The following is a 25944-nucleotide window of genomic DNA, read 5'->3' on the forward strand; positions in this document are numbered from 1 at the left end:
TACATTTCAGATCATGAGAATCTGTGTTAGAAAGTTACATAACATAACAAGTGGCAACAAATAGAATAAGTAAATATTAAATAATTCATAATTTGTTCATTGCTATCAGAAAAAAAATAATTAGAATTTACGCTAAGCAGCAGTGCATGCTATTTATTTTTTTGAACTATGTATTTTCTATACGATTTCCAAATACAAATTAATAACAAAATATGTCATATCAACACAGTTTGTACTGAAAAAAAACTTATTTACTTCAGAAGATTTATAAACTTTTAATAATAAATTAGCGTCTAATATTATAATTACATATAGTTTACCTATTATTATTCGTATTCATGTAAAAAACGAATATAATTTCTATTTAAATACCCACTTTTAATTATAGTTATTATAGTTATTAAAATAAATGGTTACATTTAATTTAAAACTCTAAAATGTATCATATTTGTTTTTAAATTAAATTAAATACAATATATTCGTAAAATAAAATTGGCTTAACTGACTTAGTACAGACTATTTTCTTACTTCAATATTTAGATATACATTTATTGTTTTTAATTTTTGATTTAAAATTTTGAAATATACAACACAGTGAACTATCTAATCAGAATCATGGTCTCTAGAGACACATTACTCTGTCACTTCAGCATACGTATTTATTTGTATTTAGTATTTACACATTTTAATTGATGTGTCAGTGGTCATTGGTGAATAATTTTACTTCCCAATGAGGTAAATAATATATTTTAAAATAAATATAATAGTTATTTAGACGTACGTCCACATTCTGTGATTAATATCCGTCTTCCGTGTTGATCACGTGATGGTAAGACTGTAAGAATATTTTGCTCAAAAACGTTTTTTTCTAAGGTCGGTAGTAGATCATTGCAATACTTTGGATTTTTTTGTCGTAATTTGTACAAACATTTCACCTACAAAATAAACTGGGATTTTAATTTTAGTAAAATTATACATTTATAAATTAAATGATAAATAAATAAAATGACATTATGCTAATAATTTATTCGAGTGTATTATATCTGAATATATAAAGTGATTAAAACCATAATGTAAAATAAATTAACGTTACCAGTTAAAAGTGATAATGAATGAACATAAAATTAAATAAATTGTTTGATAACACGTTAAATGTCCTCTAAATTTAACAAATTAAGATTTGTGTGTTCATCCTTGTTTTAAATAATTCCAAGAAAAACTCTCTTAATTAGTTTTTAAAATCATGCTGTATAATTTTTTAAATAAGTACTTAATAAAACTCATTCAAGGAAACACAAATTAATATATTCAGACATAAAATTTCATTCCATTAGTTAATTATTTTTAGCTCTAGCATTATACTAGTATAATGCATAATAATATTTTTGTTGGTAGATACATGCAAATTAAATAATATACTAACTCTTTTGAATGCACTCTCTGGATAGAATTTGCAAACCCTCAAGAAAGCCAACAAATACAGTTCTGTAGATTCGTCAGTAGGAAGGTAAAGTTTTTTCTCTTCTGAAACACGAAAAAAAGCAAGTAGAGTTATAACAGTCATATTACTTAGTATTATAATAAAGGCCTCAAAAAGTCTAAACTAAGACTATTTATTGGTTGTAAAACAAGTGCTAAGGCTCAGATAAATGTATGACATCATATTATATGGTGTACAATTTCGCTAATAACTGCAATAACTATTAAGTATGTTATATAATATAATGTTCATGTAAAACAGTGCACACATCAACGGTAATATTATTAAATTATATAATTATAAAAGCATATAGGTAGTTGTCTATATTATATTTTATTACAACCTATGTAATACTCACGGCACAAGCATTTTCCATGCGATCGTAACACGATTTATTTGTTTACATTCGTAATTCATTGTATTTATTTACTCATTCATTGTACTGTAACAAATCAGCACTCTATGTTTGTGTGTAAGACTCCTCTATTCATAACCGGGAAAAAAAATAAAGCTTACAAGTTACAATACGCACACGTATTGCGGTGTTTTCCCGTATTTTATGTGAGGATTTTTATGAAGAGAGCACATTATACGACCAAAAGAATTGTAAAATATATATTGTTGTTAAAAATATACGTGACCTATAGTAGTGTATTGTATTCAATTGTGAATTTAATTTATTTTTAATAATAATAATTTAATACGCATAATACGTTGATAAACATTTTTTTTTAAAAATGGTTGAGAAATAAAATTTTTGATATTTCAGACAAAAAATCGTTTTATATGAGCATAAAAACCGCATAAAACATAGTAGTAGAAAAATGTTTACTTAAAAAATATTTATGTGAAAAGGTATATACATTTACTAAAAATGGACAAGAGAAATGTAATTTAAAATTAAATAAATATTTTAGAAAATTAATAATAGAAGTATATAATAAACTATCAAATATTTGAAAATATATTTTATTTGCTCGTTTTACGAGTATAACGAAATTAAAAAAAAAGTTATTTGTTTTACTATTTAAAACGTTTATGTGCTGATATTTTTTGTGTTGAAATTATTAAAAAGTATGCCAATTAATAAGCTAGTATATTTCATTTAGTGAAACATTACGAGTCATAATGACCTAAATTATAAGTTTTTGATTAAATTTGTTTCGATAGTGTTGTCCTGTGTTCAATCATTTAAGTTACAGATAATTACCATAAATAAAATAAATGAACAATGGTTAAATTATTTTGCAGACTTCAATTTTAATTTTTTTTGAACAATTTTATTATAGAACAAAAAATCATTTCTATTGATTTCTATCTCATTTTAATTTAAGACTTATAGCTATAAATTTCATCCCAAATCGTATTTTATAAAATAACACGAAAAAAATAAAATACTTTTTCGTTTAAAACACATTTTTTGTAGATCAAGTTTACCAGCAACTTGTAATATTAGTTAGTGAATAAAATATTGATTTTTAGTTATTGTAATACAGTATTTATTTGATACAAGTATATTTTCTATTATATGTAATATTTTAAAATACTATATTATTTTTCAGCTAGAATGTGCACAACACACACTCATTGAGCCGTTAATGAATGTTTATTTTACTGCAGTGTCATAAATATCGATAAAACAATATCAACCGTAAATTTGTATTTAAATCTTGGGAATTACAGGAAACGTATTAATTCTAAATCGTAAATCTGCAAAAATAATCGATTCATATAAAATAAAGTGCACAAACATATCTAATAAATATCAAATATGAATTCAATAAATACGCCAGCCAAAGATAGGAAATATTTCTTCACGTTATCAGAAAACTGAATTTGTTACTGCAAATGTCTGTATTTCATTTTTATTTTTATTTTTATTTTTTTTTAATAATATCATTCCAATTCCATTGAGACGACGATAGATTTCCCATTTTATAAACATCTAAAATATAGACTTGCACGTTCTTTAAAATAACCTCCTCGAAGTCGTTTAATAGGCTATAAAGGAAATACATATTTGAGATGTATGGCGTACCGAACTAGTAATAAAATCAGCAGTGCAATTTTAGTGCAACATTATGTCAAAACTCACGAATGTTCATTAAAAGTTAACGACATGTTGTTAAACGGCCGAACCATCAAAAAATAGTTTTGGCACCATCGAAAACTATTTCATGGAATATATACGTGTAAAAATCTGATGATAAATTCAATTTATGAGTTAGTAATGAGTATATCAGTGTCTCGAGAGAAGATACTTTTAAAACATACTCGCCTTAATGTGCACGGAAAAAATAGATATATTTGTACAATATAAAATTTAACATTTCCTATGTATGCAATTTTCCATGGTGTTGCATGTTTATTATATTGCACTTGTACTTAATGTATATAGAAATATTAACATAAATATAAACATATTATTTTATTGATATGTAAATTTCAATATATGGCCTATAAAATAAAATGAATTGGTAATTACACAAGATATACACACAAAATAACCACATAAATAGAGTAGAAATTACAACAAATTAAATAAGAATTTAGTATTGAAGTATATAATATATATATATATATATAGGTACTGATTGCAAAGATGAATAAGATGAAAATAACTGCATTGTATTATTTAAAAACATTTTTATTTTTTAATAATAATTTATGTTGAATATTATAACGTGTAATACAGCAATGTTTTCTTTTTTCTTTAACTGAAATTTTAAATTTTAAAAGAACCTCTTTTAAAAATCAATTCCAGTGAAGTCTAAACTGATGTCATTCGGAAATGTAGATATTATTTAACATTTTAAAAATAATTAGAGTATTTATTTTAAAGCACTTCCAGGAAGTATAAAAAAAAACGTCTTCGTATAATGCTTAATACCCATCTGTATATATTTAATATTTAAAATGTTAAATGAAACATCTGATGTTTTTTTTTTCTGTTTTTGTTGTGATAAATGCTATTGGTTAAAATTAATTTAAAAAGACTATGTTGATGTTATTCAAACAACAAATAACTTATTTTATACCGGCAGCATTTACAGTTTTTGATTTTCTCACTCTTAAATAACTGAAAATTATAATTTGTACGTTATGAATGCAACATATTCGTGGAATTAAACTTTAGGCGTTTTACTTCCGAGACTGCAGATTCTTCAGCAGCGCTCTTGTTCGCGTGCATGATGTGTTGTATTTTTCTTCTATAGTTTCGGTCTGAATAAAGACGCGGGGAGACCAATACACTTGTTGTCAAACACACGCAGTAACAATAATTATTATATAGCGCGTAGAATTTTAATATTTGGTATAACATTTTTTTTTTTTTTTTTACTACGGGGCGACAAGTCTTTAGACTTTTGACATATTTGACGGCATTCAACCCCATGCCACGATCTCGTTTTCTAGAAACCATAAAGTACCTCTACGCGTAATTTTATATATGCATACAATGTATATTATTATGTTTACGTACACACACACATACACATAGTTTACTAGAGGATAATAAAATTATAACGTTTACTAAAAAAAAAAAAAAAAAAAAAATAATAATAAAATAAAACTACTTCTGCCAATACAACAACTACTGTTACAGATTACGTTTAGTAACTGCGGCACAAGTGGGTCGACCGATAACCTGCAGATCGCTTCGGTAACGACACCGTAACCTAATTAGCGTTGGCTAGAGAGAAATATACTATATAATATTGATATAATACGTACATTATCAGTAAACCGGTCAATAAACTCCATAGTCGTCATTATATTATATTTGTTTGATCTTCGAATTTGGATTGATTGGCAAACTTGTTTCTCTCATTTTATTTTATTGTAATTGGTAGTAATTTAATTGAAAAATAGATATCATTAGCGTTGTACACGTCGTTTGACTTTTACAAATTGTAAATCTCAGACTGCACACAGAGAGATATTTAAGTGTAGGGTTTCAATTGGTTTAAAGCAGACAACCAAACCGATTCGAAAATAAATTTACTAACGTTTACTTTTATATTGTTGATTCCTAATAATACGACTACATTTTTGAATGGTACCTACTCCTTCGTGCCAGTTATGCTCAGTCTGCGGTGGAATTCATAAATGTGGTCTGTAATACATTTCGAGTTAAAATACATTTATAATATATAACTATTTTTTTTTTTTTTTTTTTGGTTTATTAAATTAAAATTGAATTGCATTTACAAATAAAGAACATTTATTTTTCAGCTGATTTGGGATTGAATTTTTGTGTACCTAAAAATTGACTGAAATGGATTCGTTAACCTTTTTTTGTACTATAAATAGATTTTCGTGTTTTTTTAGGGAAAATATAATATTGATAATACGGTATGTTTGTATAATAATACATTAATAATTATAAAATATACGAAAATAGCATTACCAATTTATTGACAACTTTATTTTTTGCTATTATATCATTTTTGTATGTCTTTTTATAACAATATCTCATATAAATATATACTTTTTCATATGTGACATGTCAATCAACAAAAGTTGGGTATCAGTGAATCACTATATGATTTAAACTCAAATCGAAATATACAAATTTAATACGATTGTTTAAATATATATATTTGAGTAGGTAGTTGAACCGTATTTTATAGTATAACGATATAAATAATAATCCCAATGAACAAAAATAAATATATTAAGAAAGTCATTTGTAATTTATTCGAGTGTATAAGTAAATATAAGAGTATATTTTTATGCAATGCAAAAAAAAGGTATTAAATACTTACTTAACATTGAAAAAAATCTAACTCGATACAGTTTTATACAAAAATAACATTGGCGTAATTATATAGGGGCGACACTTAGTTTCTTAAGAAACTTTTCAAACCTTTCAAAAAAAAAAAAATAAAAAATGAACTAAATAATGTAATTATACAAGTTATATAAATTCTAAAATACACTTGCCACAGTTTAACCTTCCCGTAAAAGGTTTTTGACTTATTTAATGTTACTTGATTTAATAGAACTTGAAGGGCGTATCTTTTCGTGACATACTTCTTCTAAAACAATTACTGAACCTTAAATACTCATTATGTTTTATATCAAATTTTACACCAGAAAATAAAATTATGCAACTATGAAATATTAAATATATTAATATTATATTAAATAGGAAAGAACAACGAAATCATGTATAATTTATTGATAAAATATTATAATAATGCACTTAAAATATTGTGACATTTTTACTCCACAATATAAATAGATGAAGGATTCTCTGCAATTATTAAAGCTACTAAAATATTAAATTTGATCAATTTAAGTTTCACATTTTATGACATATTGGTAGTGGAATATGTACTGTACTTTTTAGTAAGTTATAGTTTTAAATATTTATATAGGATAAGTATGTGTACGAGAAATATACGTTATCAGTATCAAATAGATAACCTAATTAAAAACACCTATGCAAAGTGCGATATCGTTTTATTATTATTGTAATATTGCATTAGCCATTAATACATATTATATATTTATTATTATATAATATATTTTTTCAATAATTATAAATACTAATTAGTATTGTTCTGTAAACAAGTATCATTTTATTTTAAAAGTATAGATAATCATGCGTTGATTGTGATATTAGTATATTTTTACTTCAGAAATAATAAATTGAGTACGCAATTAAGTCATGGTATTATGAATATTATAATTAGAAATAGAAGATAATATTGTCCGATGATGTGCTTCATGTAAACGAAAATAAGCATTTACGATCAAAGATACAATTTTGGACTGAAAATATTTAATCACACCAAGTTTGATCAAAATTTTCAAATGACTGTAGTGATGAATTAGAAATGAATTAGTGTACTGTTGGTAATATTTTGAGGTAAAAACAAAATGCATTAAAATAAATGACAATGTGATAAATTCAACGAAATATTTTATTATAGTTGTATATTTTTTTTAAATAATATAAAAGAATGATATGATATTAAGACAGTAAAATAAGTGTGATATATTCTGGTAAATATTCAAAATGTCATATTGTGTACAAGTGAGGGATCAATATACCAAAGTTTAATTTAAAGTTTCAAAGCTAATTACATCCACGTAGAACATTCCACTGAATTTAACTCAAGATTTAATATTAAATAACTTTCTTTTAACGTGATTGGTATTAATTTTGCAGTGTATATAATGGATAGTAAAATAATGTTATATTAAAATCTAAATAATAAAATCATTTGTTTTTTCGGTAATTATTTTTAATACACGCATTAATAATACGCGCACAATTGAAGATATTTCTTTTTTTATTAAAAACAAGAAATTATTAAGTAAGTAATAAAACAAACGGTATAACATTATTTTTTAATTATGACCATTAGCTGTGAGCTGTCACAAAAAATAGGTACCGAATATCTAATATACAACATTGCGCATTAACCTCACAGATATGATTGTAAATTAAGGTATCACCTGTTGTCTTGTATATGAAAATTTAACAATTTATTAGTTTATAATTTTAAAGATTTTCATTCGCATAAAAATAAACTTAGCGAATAAATTATGCTGATAAAATGGCGTTACGAAATATATTTGGCAATAATCCATATTATTTTATTCTCTGTAAAAAAAACAAAAAACAAAACAAAACAGTACTTATAGCTATATCAATGATTTTTACTGGAATTATAACCATAATAAACTTTATGTCAAAATATTAAAAAAATAGTCGGTGTAAATGTTTTATACACACACTTTCTAAACTTTTAATAGTAGTTAATTTAGTTGCTCGTATAATTCAGCTTTATATTTAATTGAAGACATCAATTAGTTCAATGTCAACTTATTTTAGTGCTTAAATAAATTATAAATTTACAATTATAGCACATTTGCGAGAAATCTATGAAAAAATATCAATAATACAACTTATATTCTTAAGGAAAATTTCAAAATTAATATTTAATATGACTTATATAATAATATTTTTTATGTATCTTAATGTTTAAACTTTAAACACTCAATATTTACATTTAAAATAAAGTGACATTTTAGATACACATAAAATATCAACTACGCAGGTATACACAAAATAACTAATTTAAAAAATTTAATAAACATTGTAAACAATTTTAAAATTATAAGTATCTATAATATACAGTTATGATTTAATGAATGTTTTCTACGTCTTATTCATAATTATAAGTTATCATAATTCAATAACACAAACATGTTTGATTATAGGTATTTCAAGTTACGAAGATACATCATTGAAATCTTAAAGAGTTACTTGACATTGACCTTAACCTTAGATCATTCTCGTAAACGTATTTTAAGTACTTTAACGTCTGGTATATACTGATTCAATTTGATATTACACATAGCAATCAACTTTAAACCGCGAGTATACTGATTCACTGCCACAAATTACAATATAAGTATCTGATTAATTGACTATTATGACTTGAGACATTGAAAACAATTTTTAATAAATCAGGAAAACCCATTTTTCCATATTTCACCAATACGCATTTAGAGAAATTCGTCTTTAACGAGCTTATAATAATATGCAAATAGTGTCATGAGATATTGAGAACATTTTACGATTCAAATAATACCATATTATACTGTTGAAATAGTTCTGAAGTAGTGGTATAATATATCATGAAGTTTGAGCATTACACTTAGAATTCGTATGATAAATAAACGAATACATCTTGTCATAAGAACTCTGAAAAAGTATACAAATCCACTATAATCTTTGGGTATTTGATAATTTTTGATTCTTTATTCTTAACACCTCATCAAATTAAGTGGTAATATGTTTAAATGAAATTTTACTCATTTTATTTTTATAGATATTTGGGTAAGACGATTTTTATAATTTTGTATTATATTATTAAACATGATCAAAATATTAATTTAAATCACTGCACCAAATCAATTTATATAGAGGTAATTATAAGTAAATAAGTTATGTTACATTATATTATATTGTTTATACCATTAGCTGTTGATGGAATAAAATTATACTCATACTCACTGGGCCATACATAATATATAAAACTATCCATTAAAATAATATGCGCTTTTTTGTGTTACAAGTATATTATAATGGCAGTATAAAGCTTATCATCTTCAGGTTTTTAATGATTTAACTTTCAAAAAGATTTTAGTTGTACATGGTAAATATCTACAGTATGTAAGTGTATTAAAATAAATCTACCTACCCAAAGCTTTTCTTTAAAATATTGTTTTAAAAGTGTACAGTATTTATTATCAAACGAATAATCATCATGTATAACAATGTTTATAACATAATATAATATTATGTGTGTAAGTGTCTGCCTGTGTGTATTATGTACTTTGCTATAGATTTTGTTTTAATTAAGAAATATTACATAATAATGTAATATAATATACATTATCATGGGTGTAGCGAGGTTGGGACAGGGGGACAACTTGCTACCCCTACGCCTCAAATTGAATTCTATTTCTTTATACCTATCAAACGCGTAAGTTTTATATTAAAATCGAAATATTAAATAAGATACAAGAACATGAAGTCTAAAAATAGTTTTATGAGACCTAGTGTACTCGTTTTATATTTTATAGATTGGTTTATCTGTAGATTATTTGAATTACGTGTTTAACGCTAATCATTTTGCGCTTTACACATTAATATCAACTTTTACTCAAACTGACAGCAATAATGTGGATATTAGCCGATTATCTAATCGCTTAAGTGATTGGTATAATAGATTGATTTTGTGAAGACTCTATACTAGTCTAGACGATTATCATTGATATAATTTAAAAATAATATTCGAAATAAACACTTAAAAAAAAAAACAATCAAATATTAATTTGCTTCCTCCTGATTGAAATCCTAGCTACTCCATATACATTATATTAATATAACATAATTAACTTACAGGTACCTATAGTATTATTATAAATTATTATAATCAATTTTTTTCGTCAACTATCAAGTCAGCATACTCATCATTACTCATATATATTATAATAAGCGTGTGATGTAAATATTTACAATATAATAATATATCATGTAATAATATTTATTATTGGCTAAGTTTTGCTTAGACAAGCAAAAAATGTTTCTATCTTCAAACCATGATGATATGGAATTATACATTTTATCTTCAGAGGAAGTAATAAATAACTAGTTTATCGTCATATTTTTATTTAACTAAACTCCCGAAGTCCAAAATGTTTTATAGTCTTTGAATATTTTATATAAAAAAAAGACTGTGAAATAATTTCAATAACGGCCTAAATTATGTGGCCTTAATCTCATTAATATTAATAGCAGTATTGTAACTGATTTGAGTTTATGAATCGCCAAACTCAATTTTGGGGTAGAGTTCAATAGATTAAAAGCAACGGCTTAAAAAAAACATATTAAAATATTTAAATGAAACTCTATCATTACTGAGGAAGGGCATAACCCGTCAAAAAAATATGTATATTGTTTGTTGTTGGAGTGAAGTTACATGCACATAATAGGATATGCGCCTATAACCTTATAATTTATCAATCAATAGTTTCCTAGACCCTCTTTGTGTTTATTATGCATCTCATTTTATACTAATAGCCATGCAGGCTACTATACTAAAATTTAAATTATATTCTACATAACCTTATCAGACAAGTAAGGTTTGTGTATCATATTGTACGATTCATTCATTTAAATTTTGTTGACCATAATGACTGGTAGAAATATAGAATATTCGATTTCGAAAATATATTAACAAAAAATTGCTTGGACAATTAATTTATTTGTTAACTTTAATATTTATTATTTGTGTCAACCATAGATTTTATAGGTACCATATTTAACGACCCATTATTGCATAAGATTGTGCCGCGAGTTCTTATAGACGAATAAAACACACATAATTTTAGCTACACTATTTACAATTGCATAGGTTAAACGGCGTATGCAATTAACAGACCAGAAACCATTTTTAGAAAATGTTATGTATAATACATTTCTCTATAACAGGTTACGACGTTTTCGATTGGGAACGTCGCAATGGTTAATATTTTAATTAAAATCTAATTGTTGTATACCAATTAATAATAATCGACATCGTTCGTCACCAAGCGAGTTCTTTAAATAGCGCTCCCTTTTATGTCAAATGTGTATGGTAATGATCACTCAAGAGTCAAGAATCACCTCTGAGGCGTTCTTCGTCTTTAAAAAACAACTTTTCTCGTTACGCATTATTATAGTTTATAATATGCATGCAATACTATATAATACACACCACGTGGGCACAAGTACCTACGTATATACCATACGACTTTTACGTTTGCAAAGTCCATAACGTGGGTACCGGAAACTCATCTTTTGTCGAAAGGACACCATACGGAAAATTGACTCAGCCAGTATATACACGGGGGATCATCAATTATGATTACCCTGATTTTCCATTTTTATTAATGATAATTTAATTGAATTCTAGATTTTGTAAAAAAATATTTCAATTCTACTAAGAATAGAAGTCCCTAATTATTGTTTTACAAAAAATATAAAATATATTATGTAATAATTACTTAATCTAGTATTTATAATAATACTCTTATAATTTTTACGAACTACAAAATGTTCGTAGAATAACATAAACGAAATAACTATAATTCATTATTTATTCATCATGGCTTTTACATCTTCTAATCCTGTTATTATTATCATAGACCAAATTATCCTTAGCAGATAAATAAAATTTCTTGTTCAAATTAGTCTATGATATGCCTATTAAAACACTTAAAAAATTATAATTTGAATAGGATATGTATCGCAAAAAGAAAACATGGATTCGAGCTTGTTTGAAAAACCACTCTGTATATTACATGTAGTGTTATACACTTATTGAACCATGTAGGTATATGATAATGTCGTATCTCGGACGACCATTCCAAGAATTCCACGCTATTTCAGTTTTTTATGTATGGAGAAATAATGGAAGTATCTGATAATAATTGCACTCGTGTGAATCTGAGATGTGTCATCATATCACGTACGTGTTTGTTAACAAGAAAAGCGTCAAAACAGAAGGATAGGCGTTATTTTTTTCGCGCGTACGTCAATAGGGGTTTGATCGTAAAATCGAATACACATAATTCGTTAGGTACTCATCACAATTTTTTTAAAAAAATAAAATGTATCCGCAATGTTCTGAACTTCAGTTTTTATCGGATAGTGACAAACGCGCGAAGCCAGATTCTGGGCGATGTGATTTCAAAATGATGCGAATATCGATACGGAAACCGTTAGTCGAAAATAAAAAAAAAAGGATGTACGTACTATTATCAATACTTTCTTAAGAGGATTTCAGTGCACTGTTTGTTTTCTTTCTCTCTTTTTTTCCACACGTAACATAAACAAAACACATTCATGCAAAATATTATTTTTTAAGTTATTTTTGAGTAATATTAACATTTTTGATTTGTCTAAATATTATCTTAAAAACAATTTAACATATTATATTTAAAATTAAATATAAAGTCATATAATAATGACGTATATAATGCATATCATATTAAACCTTTAAATACATTATACTATGTAATTGTTACAATGTGTGTTTTACTTTTCAAAAACTCAGAATCACAAAAAATGATTTTACGTGTAATATTGAGCTGACATGTATCTTATTAACAGGTAGGTACGTAGTCAGTTCCAATGAGTGAGTGGAATATATACCTACGTCAAACATAGGTGTGGTTAGAAATGATGATATTATTGTAAATTAGGCCATATCGGCGAAGCTACAATACCATTTTTTGTGTTATTTTGAAACACGCTTCCTCCCCGCTACCCCCTACGAGAACTACGTAACTATGTAGTTGTACATACATTTTATTTTGAATAGTGTTTTACTATTGTAACATAAACATATATCGTCCACTATCATGATAGAATACGATACTCAGTTTTTAGAAATATTCGAAAATTTAAAAACCTAAATAATACCTTATCACATAGAACTGGAATTCAATCAAGAAGTGAAAAAAGATTATGGCGATGGCGGTGTGCCAGTTAAAACTTATATTGTTCTTATTGAAAAATTGTACCCTCTTAACGAAATATATTGCAAGCTCTCGCAAATATACCAGTAATAAGCAGCTTGTAAATTGAACATGTCTAACTGGTTAAGATGGTAAAAATAAATTGAAAGCCCATTACTACTGCAAACATAATATAATATGTATAGTGTATACATTGCATTATCGCCTCTCATTTAAAAATGTTAAGACTAGGCAAGTTGATGATATTCTTAACTGAGTTTAAGTTGATAAAATTTATTTAAAAAACTACTATTAGAATTTATTTAGAGTTATTATCTAGAAATATTATTATTTGGTATAGTTAGCTAATATAGATAGGTATATAGCTTAATGTTATAAAAATTATGAATATTATTGAACGCTGGCCGAAGATTTATAACTTATAACTTAGGTATTTAGTATGTTATTTTATAACGTTATGACGAAAATATTTTATATTTTGATAATATTGTGTTTATTTATATTGGCATTTATTACCAACATTATTATTAGTTTTACATATCCAATTATGATATCAAAAATAAATCATATTGTTTAATAATTCTGGCCAAAGACAACACGGAATAAGTATTTTACATTTTGGACTCCTATAATTGTGTATTGTAATCAGTGCTTATTTGAAAAGTAAAACATTAGAATGGGCTGGTCGTATTTGGAAGTCTGGAGGTATAGCGAACAAAACTCAAGAGACTGAACTGAAAAATGTTCTGGGGTCGACCGACACGAAGATGGGCGGAAAGAGTAAAGGCAGATCATATCGGAATCGCACAATGGACGAGTATAAAAGACGCCGAATGCATAGGTAAGTGAAGAGACGTGGTCGATGCATCGAGGTCCAACACTGCTCGAGGTACTCGACTTTTAACTATTAACTCGTTTGTACCTACACATATCAATATTTTAAGTATATTTTAATACGAAACGCACAAGTATACCTACGTCATGATTCATACGATGACATATTATTATGAATAGAAGCGCGGACGAATTCGATTTTTTCCCCTAGAAAGCAAGACATTATTTTTCTCGACCTGAGGTATTACTTTTTTTTTTTTTTACCTATTTTTTAAACCTTTCGCAGCCGCCCCCCCCCCAATTTATCGTCTATCGACACGACGGTGTCCGCGGTTTACAGTCAAAAACGACGCTCCGGTCACGGCGATTACAATAAGCCGCGCGTCTACTTGCAACACTCCGACGACGGGTACGTCTACCTATTCGCTTACAGTCCGTACTCGTCGAGACGACATCGTTTACGAGCCGGCGCATAACACTTTCGGGACGATGGCTAAAACTGGTTCGGGCCGGCGGCGCCACCGGTACGCGTTACGAACGATAACACGACGCGCGAACGTTGCGTAACGCGCGAATATAATATCGTCGCCACACATTTGCCCTAACCCAGCTGCGACACGATCGCCTTGACCCAGTATACGCACTGTTACGTTCGCACGCTATGGGTGTGCGCAGGTGACTTTTATTTTCTTCCCCGAAATGTGAAATGCATCGAACGCACAGGTCAGTAGGTACGCGCGGAGTGTGCCTATAATAATAATAACAACACGTCGTACAATAATAATAATAATAATAATATTTTGTACCTTATAAATATTATTATATGATAATAATATTGAATGTGTATATACTATTACTTTATACTATTTAGGTCCTATCGCGGTGCGTACATACGGCGTAACGATGTCCGCGATATTTATAAAATCGTCGATATTTGTCATAGGAAATAGTAAGTACGATAACCTAACCTAACCCTTATATTATTATGGCGCGTGTGTTGTATTACGTCGGTTTTTGTATTTTTGGAATGAAAAAAAAAAAATAATAATAATAATAATAATGTTCTCGCACAGTAACACGATTTCTGTACAGTGCGGTGTGTCTAATCTAATTAGACCCACAGACGATATATCTATGACGGTTTCGACGTGTGTAGAATAAAGTACCTACACTAAAATATTTATTTTATGAGCATTTAAGTCGGTTTATCATAATTCGCGAAAAAATGTGTGGCACAATTGCATATTGTGAAGTACCTGCTACTTCACGCGGGTACCTACTACACCACTGTGGGCAGTCTTAGTTATAAATGTTTAAAAATAAAAACAACTATTGCTTTAATATTTGGAGTTTAATTTCTCGACTTTTCATTAAAATATTTCGCTTCAAAATACGAAATTAAAAGATACGGCGGCGCGTTGTCTTTTAAACGAATTAAAAAACTGTATACAAAACTACATATTTTTGCAAAAATGTAATCGGATAATGTTGGGTAAAAGTACTTCAAATTGTATTTATACAAACATTTTTTTTTTTTTGATTGAAACACAAAATTTACTGGGAAAATATGTGTTCTGTTTTAGAAGAATCAACTTGACGTATAAAATATACTATAATATATATATATATATATATATTATACTATATATATTATATATGATTAGTGTGTACATTTCTTTTCAGATCAGAGACGAGACGAGGTATAACGTCGTCGACTTTATACGTGTAAGTACATTTTTCTCTCTCACTTTTTTTTTTTTTTTTATTGCGATGACCTATTAATGTCATAATACTACTGTTTCAATCATTTCTTGCATGTGTAGTTACTGCAAATGTTTATTATCCTTTGCGCAAACATTACAATATTTGATCAATTTAATTTTATTAATACCAAAATTATTATATTTTAATGTTTCTTTGTTACAACAAATTTATTGAACGCCGCCGATGTACAAATTAATTGTAGTTATAATTTATTTCTGATGTCGTAAATTGAATAAATCGTTGTAAAATTATACAGTTCCTCTTATTCAAAATTACCTATCCCACAAATTTTATATTTAAAACAACAATACAGTAATTTTACAGTTTTTATCTTATAGTTTCTTATTTTAAATTTTGACAACAAAAAATACTATTAGGTGTACAATATTTTTTTTTTTTTTTTGGGGTGGGACAACATTTTATTTTAGTATTAGAATTTAATAATTCTACAAATTTAAAATAAAAAAATTAAGGTAACTTCAATGACACATAAATTAAGTTTTCTTAAGTTATCATAGGCTTATTAATGGTTTAGATTTTAATGACATTTGTTTTTGCTTTATTACGAACGTAATCTTGAAAAAAATGTACCTATACAACTTTATTGTTTTTATCAGATTTATTGAATTGCAAAATTATATGATTTATATTGAAAAGTGTATGTTTAGGTATTAGGTTGATGTATATAAACCATAAAAATCAATCAATTAATATGATACCTATTTCTTATAATGTTATGTACCTACAATCTACATTATGTTAGTATAAGTAAATATTGTTATTCTTCAGAAAATATTGTACGAATAAAATATTTAGCTTGACTAGGTAGAAAGCTATAAATTTTCTTTTTTTTTACATATATACGAAATAAGATATAATTTATCGGCCAAAACTATAGTTATTTTCTTCCATTAATAAGATACCATTTTCCTACAAAAAAAAATAATAAAAAATATTCTTGACTATTTTCCTCTATTTTCCGTTGTCTACTAATAAAGAATTATATATATATATATATATATATATATTTATTTTAATTATATTATAATAAAATATTATATATATAATATGTATTATATATTTTTTTTATAATTATAGGAAATTTCAATGGAACACATTTTTTAATGAAAAAGTATACTTAATAAATAAATATTTACTTTTTTTACATTCACTGATTGTAATTGGAAAGCAATAAAACGAATAGTATGATCTTAGCCTCAGGTACTCGCCCACTATCAAAGTACTACAACACAGATAAAATATCAGCTATGTATTTTTATGTTTGGTGGAATATTTAAATTAATCTTTTTTTTTTTTTTTTGTAGGGGAAAATTGATGATAGAAGAAAATAGTATTTCATTTTTGTAGGAAAAAATACCCACTCGATTTAAAGATATACTTACATTTGGCTAATAATAAAAAAAATAATAAATAGTGTAGGTCTTTAATTCAATTTATAGAACAAACGGAAATTGAAACACAAATCATGTGGATTACATATTGTTTTATGTTTATTATTATTCAAATTTTGATTGTTATTGTAGCTATATACATTTTCAAACGATCATATATTTTAAATTATTTTTTCAAACCTTCTTTTTATCATAATATTGTATCGGCTATGATATTTTTATTAGGCCTGCCACGGTACTTTCTACGTCTTCCATTTAACGAGTGATGTTTGGCATAACCAGACACAACTTGATAAGTAGCTTCAGCATTCATAGTCGTATATATTTTCATCCTTTCTTTATCCATAGACTCAAAGTAATAATTGTTCATTGTATTTTACACACATACCCGATGTGAGCAAACTGTCATGATCAGATTACGTTTGGAAGATTGTTTTAAATGGTATCAGCTGCAGTATGTTTTGAATTTCCCGAGTATAAACATTGTGTATATCTAAACTCCTCAATTCAACCTCATTCTCGAAGTTTAATACTATTGGTTTTTAGATATTCGTAATGTGACCACATTGTCTAAATGTTTACAGAAATAGATAAAGAAACAAACGCAAGAGTTAAAATATAATATAAATTCTTGATCAAAATGAAACAGCAAAATAATGTGTATCAGTTTAATAATTTTGTTTTATTTTCTAATTGACTTTTATGTTTTATATAAATATTATAATAATAGGTATGTTATAAGCTTTGTGAAATTTACAAAAAAAAATTAATTCATTGAACATTTCCCTATTATATTATGTTTTCCACTTATTAGTTATTACCCATGTTGAACTTTTTTAATTAATGAAACATATAAATATTACGAACATAGTTTTTTTTTTTACAAAGCATATAATTTAATAAATAAACTGCTTCAATATTTAATAATAGTTTATTGAAATTTATATTTATAGTTACTTATTTGTTTGAGCATCGTGATATTTGAGCACGTGAGGTAAATAAAAACCCGCACTAAAATGTAGGTACATTTATTGCTATTTATGAATAGCTATTCATTTTTTGAAAATTAAATTAAAATAGTTCAACAAAATGTTTAATAGATAGGTTAGGTAACCTACACTTAATAATATTTAAATATAAAAATACGATTTTAATAATTTACGATTATCTTTTCAGAAAGTAATAAAATATTTTTTTCCAATTATTAATTTTGTACAATAAGCATTTATTCACTCAATTAATAATAATAATAATTATTATTTTATTTTATGTTGCACAGACTACAAAATATTTTTTAATAAGAAGTATCTACTAAATGGAGTAGTTATTTGACAATAAAAAATGTCTAATCTCTACATTTACATCGAACAATTAAAATTGTATTCCTTCTATGTATATTGTAGCAGTGTGTACAGAGAATAAAAGAAAAAGTGAAATAAATATTTAAATAAATGAACTAGACTTTTTTGTTGAAAAATATATTGTTATTGCGCATTTTTATGTCTTGATATAAATTTGTTAATAATTAAACGTTAAAATATTGTATTCATAATACCTAATATATATTATATAAATATCAGTAGACATTCTCAATTAAAAGTTATCGATTTATGACTACTGAAAACTTAAGTGCACACAACGTAGAGGTATACTTCATGTTCGTGATTTATTGGGCATAAATTACGTACTATTTTATAACAATACGTTGTTATTTACACGTTATAATATGATTTCTTTCAATCGGAAACAATTGATTTTCATCACCATTTATTATTTTCCTCCGACTTTTTATTATTATCGATAATATTATTGCAGTTGATTTTGTTTATCTAAAACGTATGGCTAAGAATATACTAATATTTACTATATTTTTATTTATTACACTTCTCTGTATCTTAAAACATAATATTTGATGAATTATAGGTAGGTACATCGGATTTTTTTTCCAATTAAAATTCTTCGCGTCGTTTTGTGCACCGATAAAACAATAATTAATTAGGTTGTAGGTAGGTACATTTCTATATTTGATATCAAAACAATAATGTAGGTATACTATATTGTATAATGCATGGCTCAGCCATTAAACTTTGCCATTTCTGAATGAGGTCGACGACACATTATATTATAAATTATTTAAATTATTATTCATCTATTTTGCATTCTCGGTACATAATTATCGTATCATAGATCACCTATATGGTATATTCTGTGTCGATAAAATATTTATTAGCCAATCTGACCGCTTGTACTCGGCTTATTAATAATTGGATTATTTATTAACCTCTGCATTGTGTTAGTAATTGTATCCATAATTTTGCGTATTTCATTTTCAATACGAAAACGATAACGCAATGTTATGTTTTATAATAGTTAGGTAGTTATTTTGTTTTTCAAATAATCATTATTCGTTTTTTTTTTTTGTTATAATACATCTAGGCTTTAAATCGGTATCTAGATGATTATAATTCATAATGATGTACATTAAGTCAAACGTAATTATTATTATACAAAGATATAATGAATACAAGATAGGTAATAGTATTCGACGTGTGATTTGAATATCATATCGATAATAAGATTTGTCGACAATTTCAACAGGTTTGCAGGTCCGACAAAGAAATGCGGAGCTTTTGGCGTAATGGTTTTTATGAACTTAGCGGTTTAGGTTCTAGCTCGGGGTAAGTAATTACTTCACCACAGTTATTATACATTTACCGAGCATTGTGGGACGATGCGCGAATATGCATTTATATCATATTAATTTCGTATAGAGCATTAATAACTGTGTCTTCCGCCAATTAGGATTAAATATATAACAACCTATATAGTACGATACAACGAGTATCTAGATACATAGTTCGCGGAAAAACGACTGTGGCCGGTTAGTTAACGTCGATGGCGATTAAATTAATCGCCTTTTAATCTGGGAGTTATGTCAAAACAATATATTTTATTTTGATTGAAATTAAAATTTCAGTTTATTTTGAAGCAAACACGTAATGGCTCGAGAATAGCACAAGCACCGATACTGAAGGGTAAAATTGAATACGATGACAAAAGTTATGCTACATACTACACGGGAATGACATTTGTAGCGTGGAATACTAAGTTCACTTCGTCGTATGTAAGTCACGTTTAAATGATGTTGGTATGTAGTTTTGTTCTTAGAACGTTCTTAGGATAATGGTAAAATGTAAATTCGCTCGACAAAGAGCATAATTATTATTACTTTTAATTCTATTATTCAATATACGCCGCTTTTAAAATATAATCAAAAACTCTCAAGTATAAATTCAAAAGGAAAACAATGTTGTAACCGTTTTACATGTATAATGAAAAAGGTGTTAATATATCTATAACTGCTAAAAGTACGTACGCTAAATTATTTATAACTGCATCCCTCTTTTTGTATTGAATAATTTACACAATCATTCACAGTGGTAGCATTATTATTACTCGTAAAAGTTTCTCTAGAATATACATTTCATGACATTTATAATATAGATACAAATCGCTGAATTTTAATTCGAAAAGATTTCGTCGAAACTATGAATGAATAATGAATATCATAATAGTAATTCAGCTCAGTTCAAATAACTAGTGTGTATGGTAATTTTTAAAGATTATAAAGTCTTACCTGTAGTAACAGTTCATTTACCTATCATCTTCCGTATACTTTCATATCATTTAAAATTATAATACCTACATAATTTATTTACATTATGCCGACGAGGAAATCGGCTGAAGGAAGAAAATTATTAATTTTTCTTTATTTCGATTTATTGATATATGCGTATGAGCATACCATATATTGTTATGCACTTATACTAATACAAATGACGTTTATTTTAATGCATTTATAATGAGTAGGATGTAGGAAGACATTGTTATTTGAGTTACAATGGAATACTACTACTACTACTACTATACTACTAATAAAAAAAAAAAAAAAATTGTAAAACAACTACTGTTATTAGAACTTTAAAAATCTATTAAATTTGGGGATAATATTGTATAGATCAAAAGTTCATAAATAATTAATATTATGAATTTAGAATATGTAAAATATACCTAAACACTTGTATATTTTATTATACAATGTACTAAAAAGTACTTATGTTGTATAAAGTTATTATTATTATTTAAAAAAAAATGTTTTACACATCCTATGGAAAATATTCAAAGGTCCATATAATTTAAATCGTATTATACCTTATTATAGGTATTTAATTTACTAACTTTTTAACTCTATTAAGGTTTATCGAATAGATATGTATATTAAGTCGAATCGCATATAACTTTTTACGGTAGCATAAGGTTGCTCTTCTCTCGCGAGGACGCCAATTTATTTTAATAGGATTAAAGGAAAAAAGCTCTTTATGGAGGAATCAATTATTATTAGTAGTATTATTTTAATCCCGTCGTTCACAGGGTGTCCTGTGCTATAAATAATGAAAACGGATCACAAAACCGTTTATATACCTATTACAATACTATCACGCTACAATATTATGATATTATTTCTATAGGGAAATATTATAATACGATCGGCAAAAATCTTTGTATTCCATCATTCGTTTGCGAAGTGTCAAAATTAAATAAATAAATAAATAAAAACGGGATTTACGAGCGCTTTACCTCTGATTAGCCGTCGTAGTTGCTCGAGAGCTTCGGCCCTGCGCTCCGGCGTCTCGCCCAGCTCGTTCTTGGCGCGGTGCTGGTACGACTCTTCGAAATCGCTGTCGTCCTCGAACCTCAATTCGTACCCGGCGCCCATTTTCACGACCGGTCCGTATTTGTCCACTTCCATGATCGATACGGTCTGGGTTTTTCTTTTCCCGGTGTGGTTATGTACGATGAACGACGGTCGGACGATAAAAAAAAAATCCGATTTATATATACGACACACGTATTATATATTGTATTGTTATATCGATGTACCGCGTAAAACCATATATATACCGATCGCTACGCAGTTAGACCGACGACGGGATCAAACGGTTTTACGCAAGAATCGATGTACAGCGATATTGTTCTGCACGCTGATCGACCAACCGGTACGGCGTGTGCTGAGTGTTTGCGAATGTGTGCGGCGCTCGGACGTTTGGATGCAAATGGAATTACAACACGACCGCCGTGGTTATTATAATGGGTGATAGGCTGCGATAATAATATTATTACTTGCAGACTGATAGTAATATTATTATTACGAGACGGCACTCCCGCCGTCGACCGCTGTCGGACTGGTTTCGTCGGCCACTAGCGCCGACAGACGGGTGGTTTAACGGTCAACTATAATACCTATCCCGAATTTCGACTTAATAATAATAATAATATTGTTATTTTATCGTCCGTTCACAGATCCGAAATATTTATCTCACGCGAGGAGAACCTAAGTTATTATCGATGTCGGACATAATGAATGAATCCAAAAAGCTAAGTCAACGGTACCTACGTTTTGACTTAAATTTTTTCGTTTGATCTTTCTGAAATTTAACTTTTAACTTAACCGATACCGGGCGATACAAAATAAGTTTATCATTTTGACATTGGCTTAATGAATAATGAATTACTCCACAGTCAAATCCAAGCTATGTTTATTTATAAATAACTGTACTATAATTGTGATTATGAATGATATGTTATGTAATAGGAAATTAAAATTTTTTTAATTTATTTCTCGTTGCCAATAGACAGCATTGTTCAGTTCAAATAACTTATCGTGATACCATATGGAAATTCATTTTAAACTAAATATTCATTAATTATAATAATAAAATAAATTAACTTTTTTTAAAGCTATTGCCATTTTGTCCTCATTAAGTTATAAGTAGGTACACTCTTCGGAAGTAATGATCCTATCTTGGAAAACCAACCAATTTTAATCATTTTTTTTTTCTTCAAATAATAGAGAAAAATATTTCAGTGTCTAAATTGAATTTTATTTTTTAATATTTTAATCACGTGCTTAATAAAGTGTCTTTGAAAAAGATACCATTATTTGAAATGAACTAAACATTTTTTTTCAATACGAACTATATAAAGTCTGCCCTAAATAGGTATCTGGTAGTAAATTATTGAAAAAGTAATATAATTTAAGGTGCAACTAAAATACAGAATATAATTTTAAAAATCTATCGGAAAATTAGAAAAATTGACTTCAAACTTCTTTAGTTACCTAGTATATTAATTATTGATTTCTCTACAACTCTTACCAATATTATTTTATAATGCGAAAATATTTTAATACGATTGTGGACTACGACTACAACATTTTGCCAAAGTGAGTAAAAAGTTTGGCCTGTCACAAACTGAACAAGCCTCATATGAAAATAAAAACTAATTATCGAGTTTATAGTAAGTATTTAACCATTTTTCAATTAACAGCTTAGCGTCGATGTAAAGTTTTCCTTTTGTGTGGTTTAAAATATTAACAGTGAAGTGTAATATTTATACATATTTATATTACATATTATAAATACATATTTACATTTTTATTTTAAAAACCACAATCTGTTATACATTATGTATTGAAAAATTCGACAAGTGTATTATAAGTAGCTTGACGTTATTTGGTATCCAGTAAGACTACTTTGGCATAGTTCATCGACATTTCAAAGTAACTCATCATATTTCGTGTAAATTTTTTTTAAATATTGTTTTAGGTAAAACGGTTACAGTTCGTTTTACTTCAATATATTTAAAGAATTAAAACAAGTATTTATCTATTTAATTTACACCTCCAATATAACATTGTACACAAATATAATATGATGTTATATATATTACCTATGTTAATGGCATGTGCTCGTATGAACTTATTGATATGTAAGTGGTATAAGTCTAGTGTACGGTATCTTTGAAGAAATATGTAGGTATGGTAAATAATATGATTATAATTAAATGTGTCCACGTTGACTAATCATTTTTAACGTTTACGTAAACCAGCTATTTTTACTTCGTAATAGTCACATCGTTTACACTCGTCCTCATTTTTCAAACCACGAGTTTTAGGTTACATGGTAACAGCTTGAAATCGTTCAATCTAACATTAAATAGGTATTTAATTACAACGAATTAATAGTAGATTCCGAAAATATTTCATACGTTTCTATTGTTTTTATTCACCAATCATACCTATTTCAAGTTATTGAGTATACGATTATCTCAATTTTTTGTTTTTTTTTTTTTTTTTTAATTATTTATTATTAAATTTCAGTTATTTTGCATTTAAAAAAATAAACATAATAATAATAATACACACCTTTACAATATTTTATAAACTATGTTTTTTTCGATTATGTCTCTGCTATTTATATTATACACATTATGCACATGTTCATCTGGTGTTCTTTATTTCTGCAAAAAAACCGGTAACGTTCAGTTATTGCAAAATGTATTATTGCATTTTTTTTTCAATATAAGTTATCTTCTCAAGTATAAATTACCCCCTAATTAATATCCATGGTTTTGTTTTTAATTTTAGAAATTATGTCAAACAAGTATTAACATCAAATATTATATTAAATGTTTATATGTGCTGTTAATACTTGTTTGATTCAATACCTACGTACGAAAACTTATTAGTAAATATTAAATAGTAATTAATAGTTCGATTATCGAATTATTTGAAAATTTGAAGTAAATACATTTTTTAATTCTAAGTAATTTCTATCAATTTTTAAGACATAATGATTACCTAGTAGGTACATAGCTTAAAGCAAAACATTAATAATTTGAGTTATCGTTTCTTATTGATTTTTGAAAATGTCTTTTTTAAACTTTATTTTCTCTAAGTGATATGAAAAGCTAATTATAGTAGGTATCAGATATCATGATTTTAATCGAACTCCATGTATTATTATTTTTTTGAATATGATGATTTATTGTTGCTTTCTGATTTAACGTAAGACCAAAAAATAGCCTACGCCAACTACCGAGAAGAGAGAAGCGAAACGAATTTACAAAACTCATCAGTCTTTATATATATTTTAACAAGCTTTGTTCTATCTATAAATTTAAAAATATTTATAAAAATTGCATTTATTTAAATTAAACTATAATTTATCTATAAATATACTATGCAGCGTGTACATTACATAACTATTAAAAATGTCAATTAATTATATAATGGGTTCAATAAAAATAATATTTTTATTTTTAAGTCTTTAATTGTGAAAGTTGTGAGATCAAAATGACCATATTTTTAAGACATACCAAATATGCCTAATCGGTTAGGTTATACAGTCTGTCTCGGTGAAGACAAAATCACAAAAGTTATCAAAAATAATATTGTAAATAAATTGTGAATGTTCTTTTCACCTATATTATTTATATCATAAATTTACATTTATAATAATTCAATTATATAATATTATTATAATACGACTATATAAATAACTAGAA

At 26.7% G+C, this 25944-nt stretch overlaps 1 protein-coding gene across 1 annotated transcript in view; it reads right to left on the reverse strand.

Moving 5' to 3' along the window:
- Positions 1-22798, reverse strand: part of LOC114123672 (alpha-tocopherol transfer protein-like) — a 31867-nt gene extending 9069 nt beyond the window's left edge. Inside the window, exons 1-3 of the mRNA XM_027986727.2 lie at positions 22177-22798; positions 1424-1524; positions 782-935 (exon numbers count right to left, since the gene is read on the reverse strand). Of these exons, the coding sequence (XP_027842528.1) occupies positions 782-935; positions 1424-1524; positions 22177-22348 (427 nt within the window). The 5' untranslated portion in view covers positions 22349-22798. The remainder of the gene's footprint in view (positions 1-781; positions 936-1423; positions 1525-22176) is intronic.
- Between the last annotated feature and the right edge of the window lie 3146 nt (positions 22799-25944).

This window comes from Aphis gossypii, chromosome X, assembly GCF_020184175.1.
Source record: "Aphis gossypii isolate Hap1 chromosome X, ASM2018417v2, whole genome shotgun sequence".
In the NCBI taxonomy this organism is placed as follows: domain Eukaryota; kingdom Metazoa; phylum Arthropoda; class Insecta; order Hemiptera; family Aphididae; genus Aphis; species Aphis gossypii.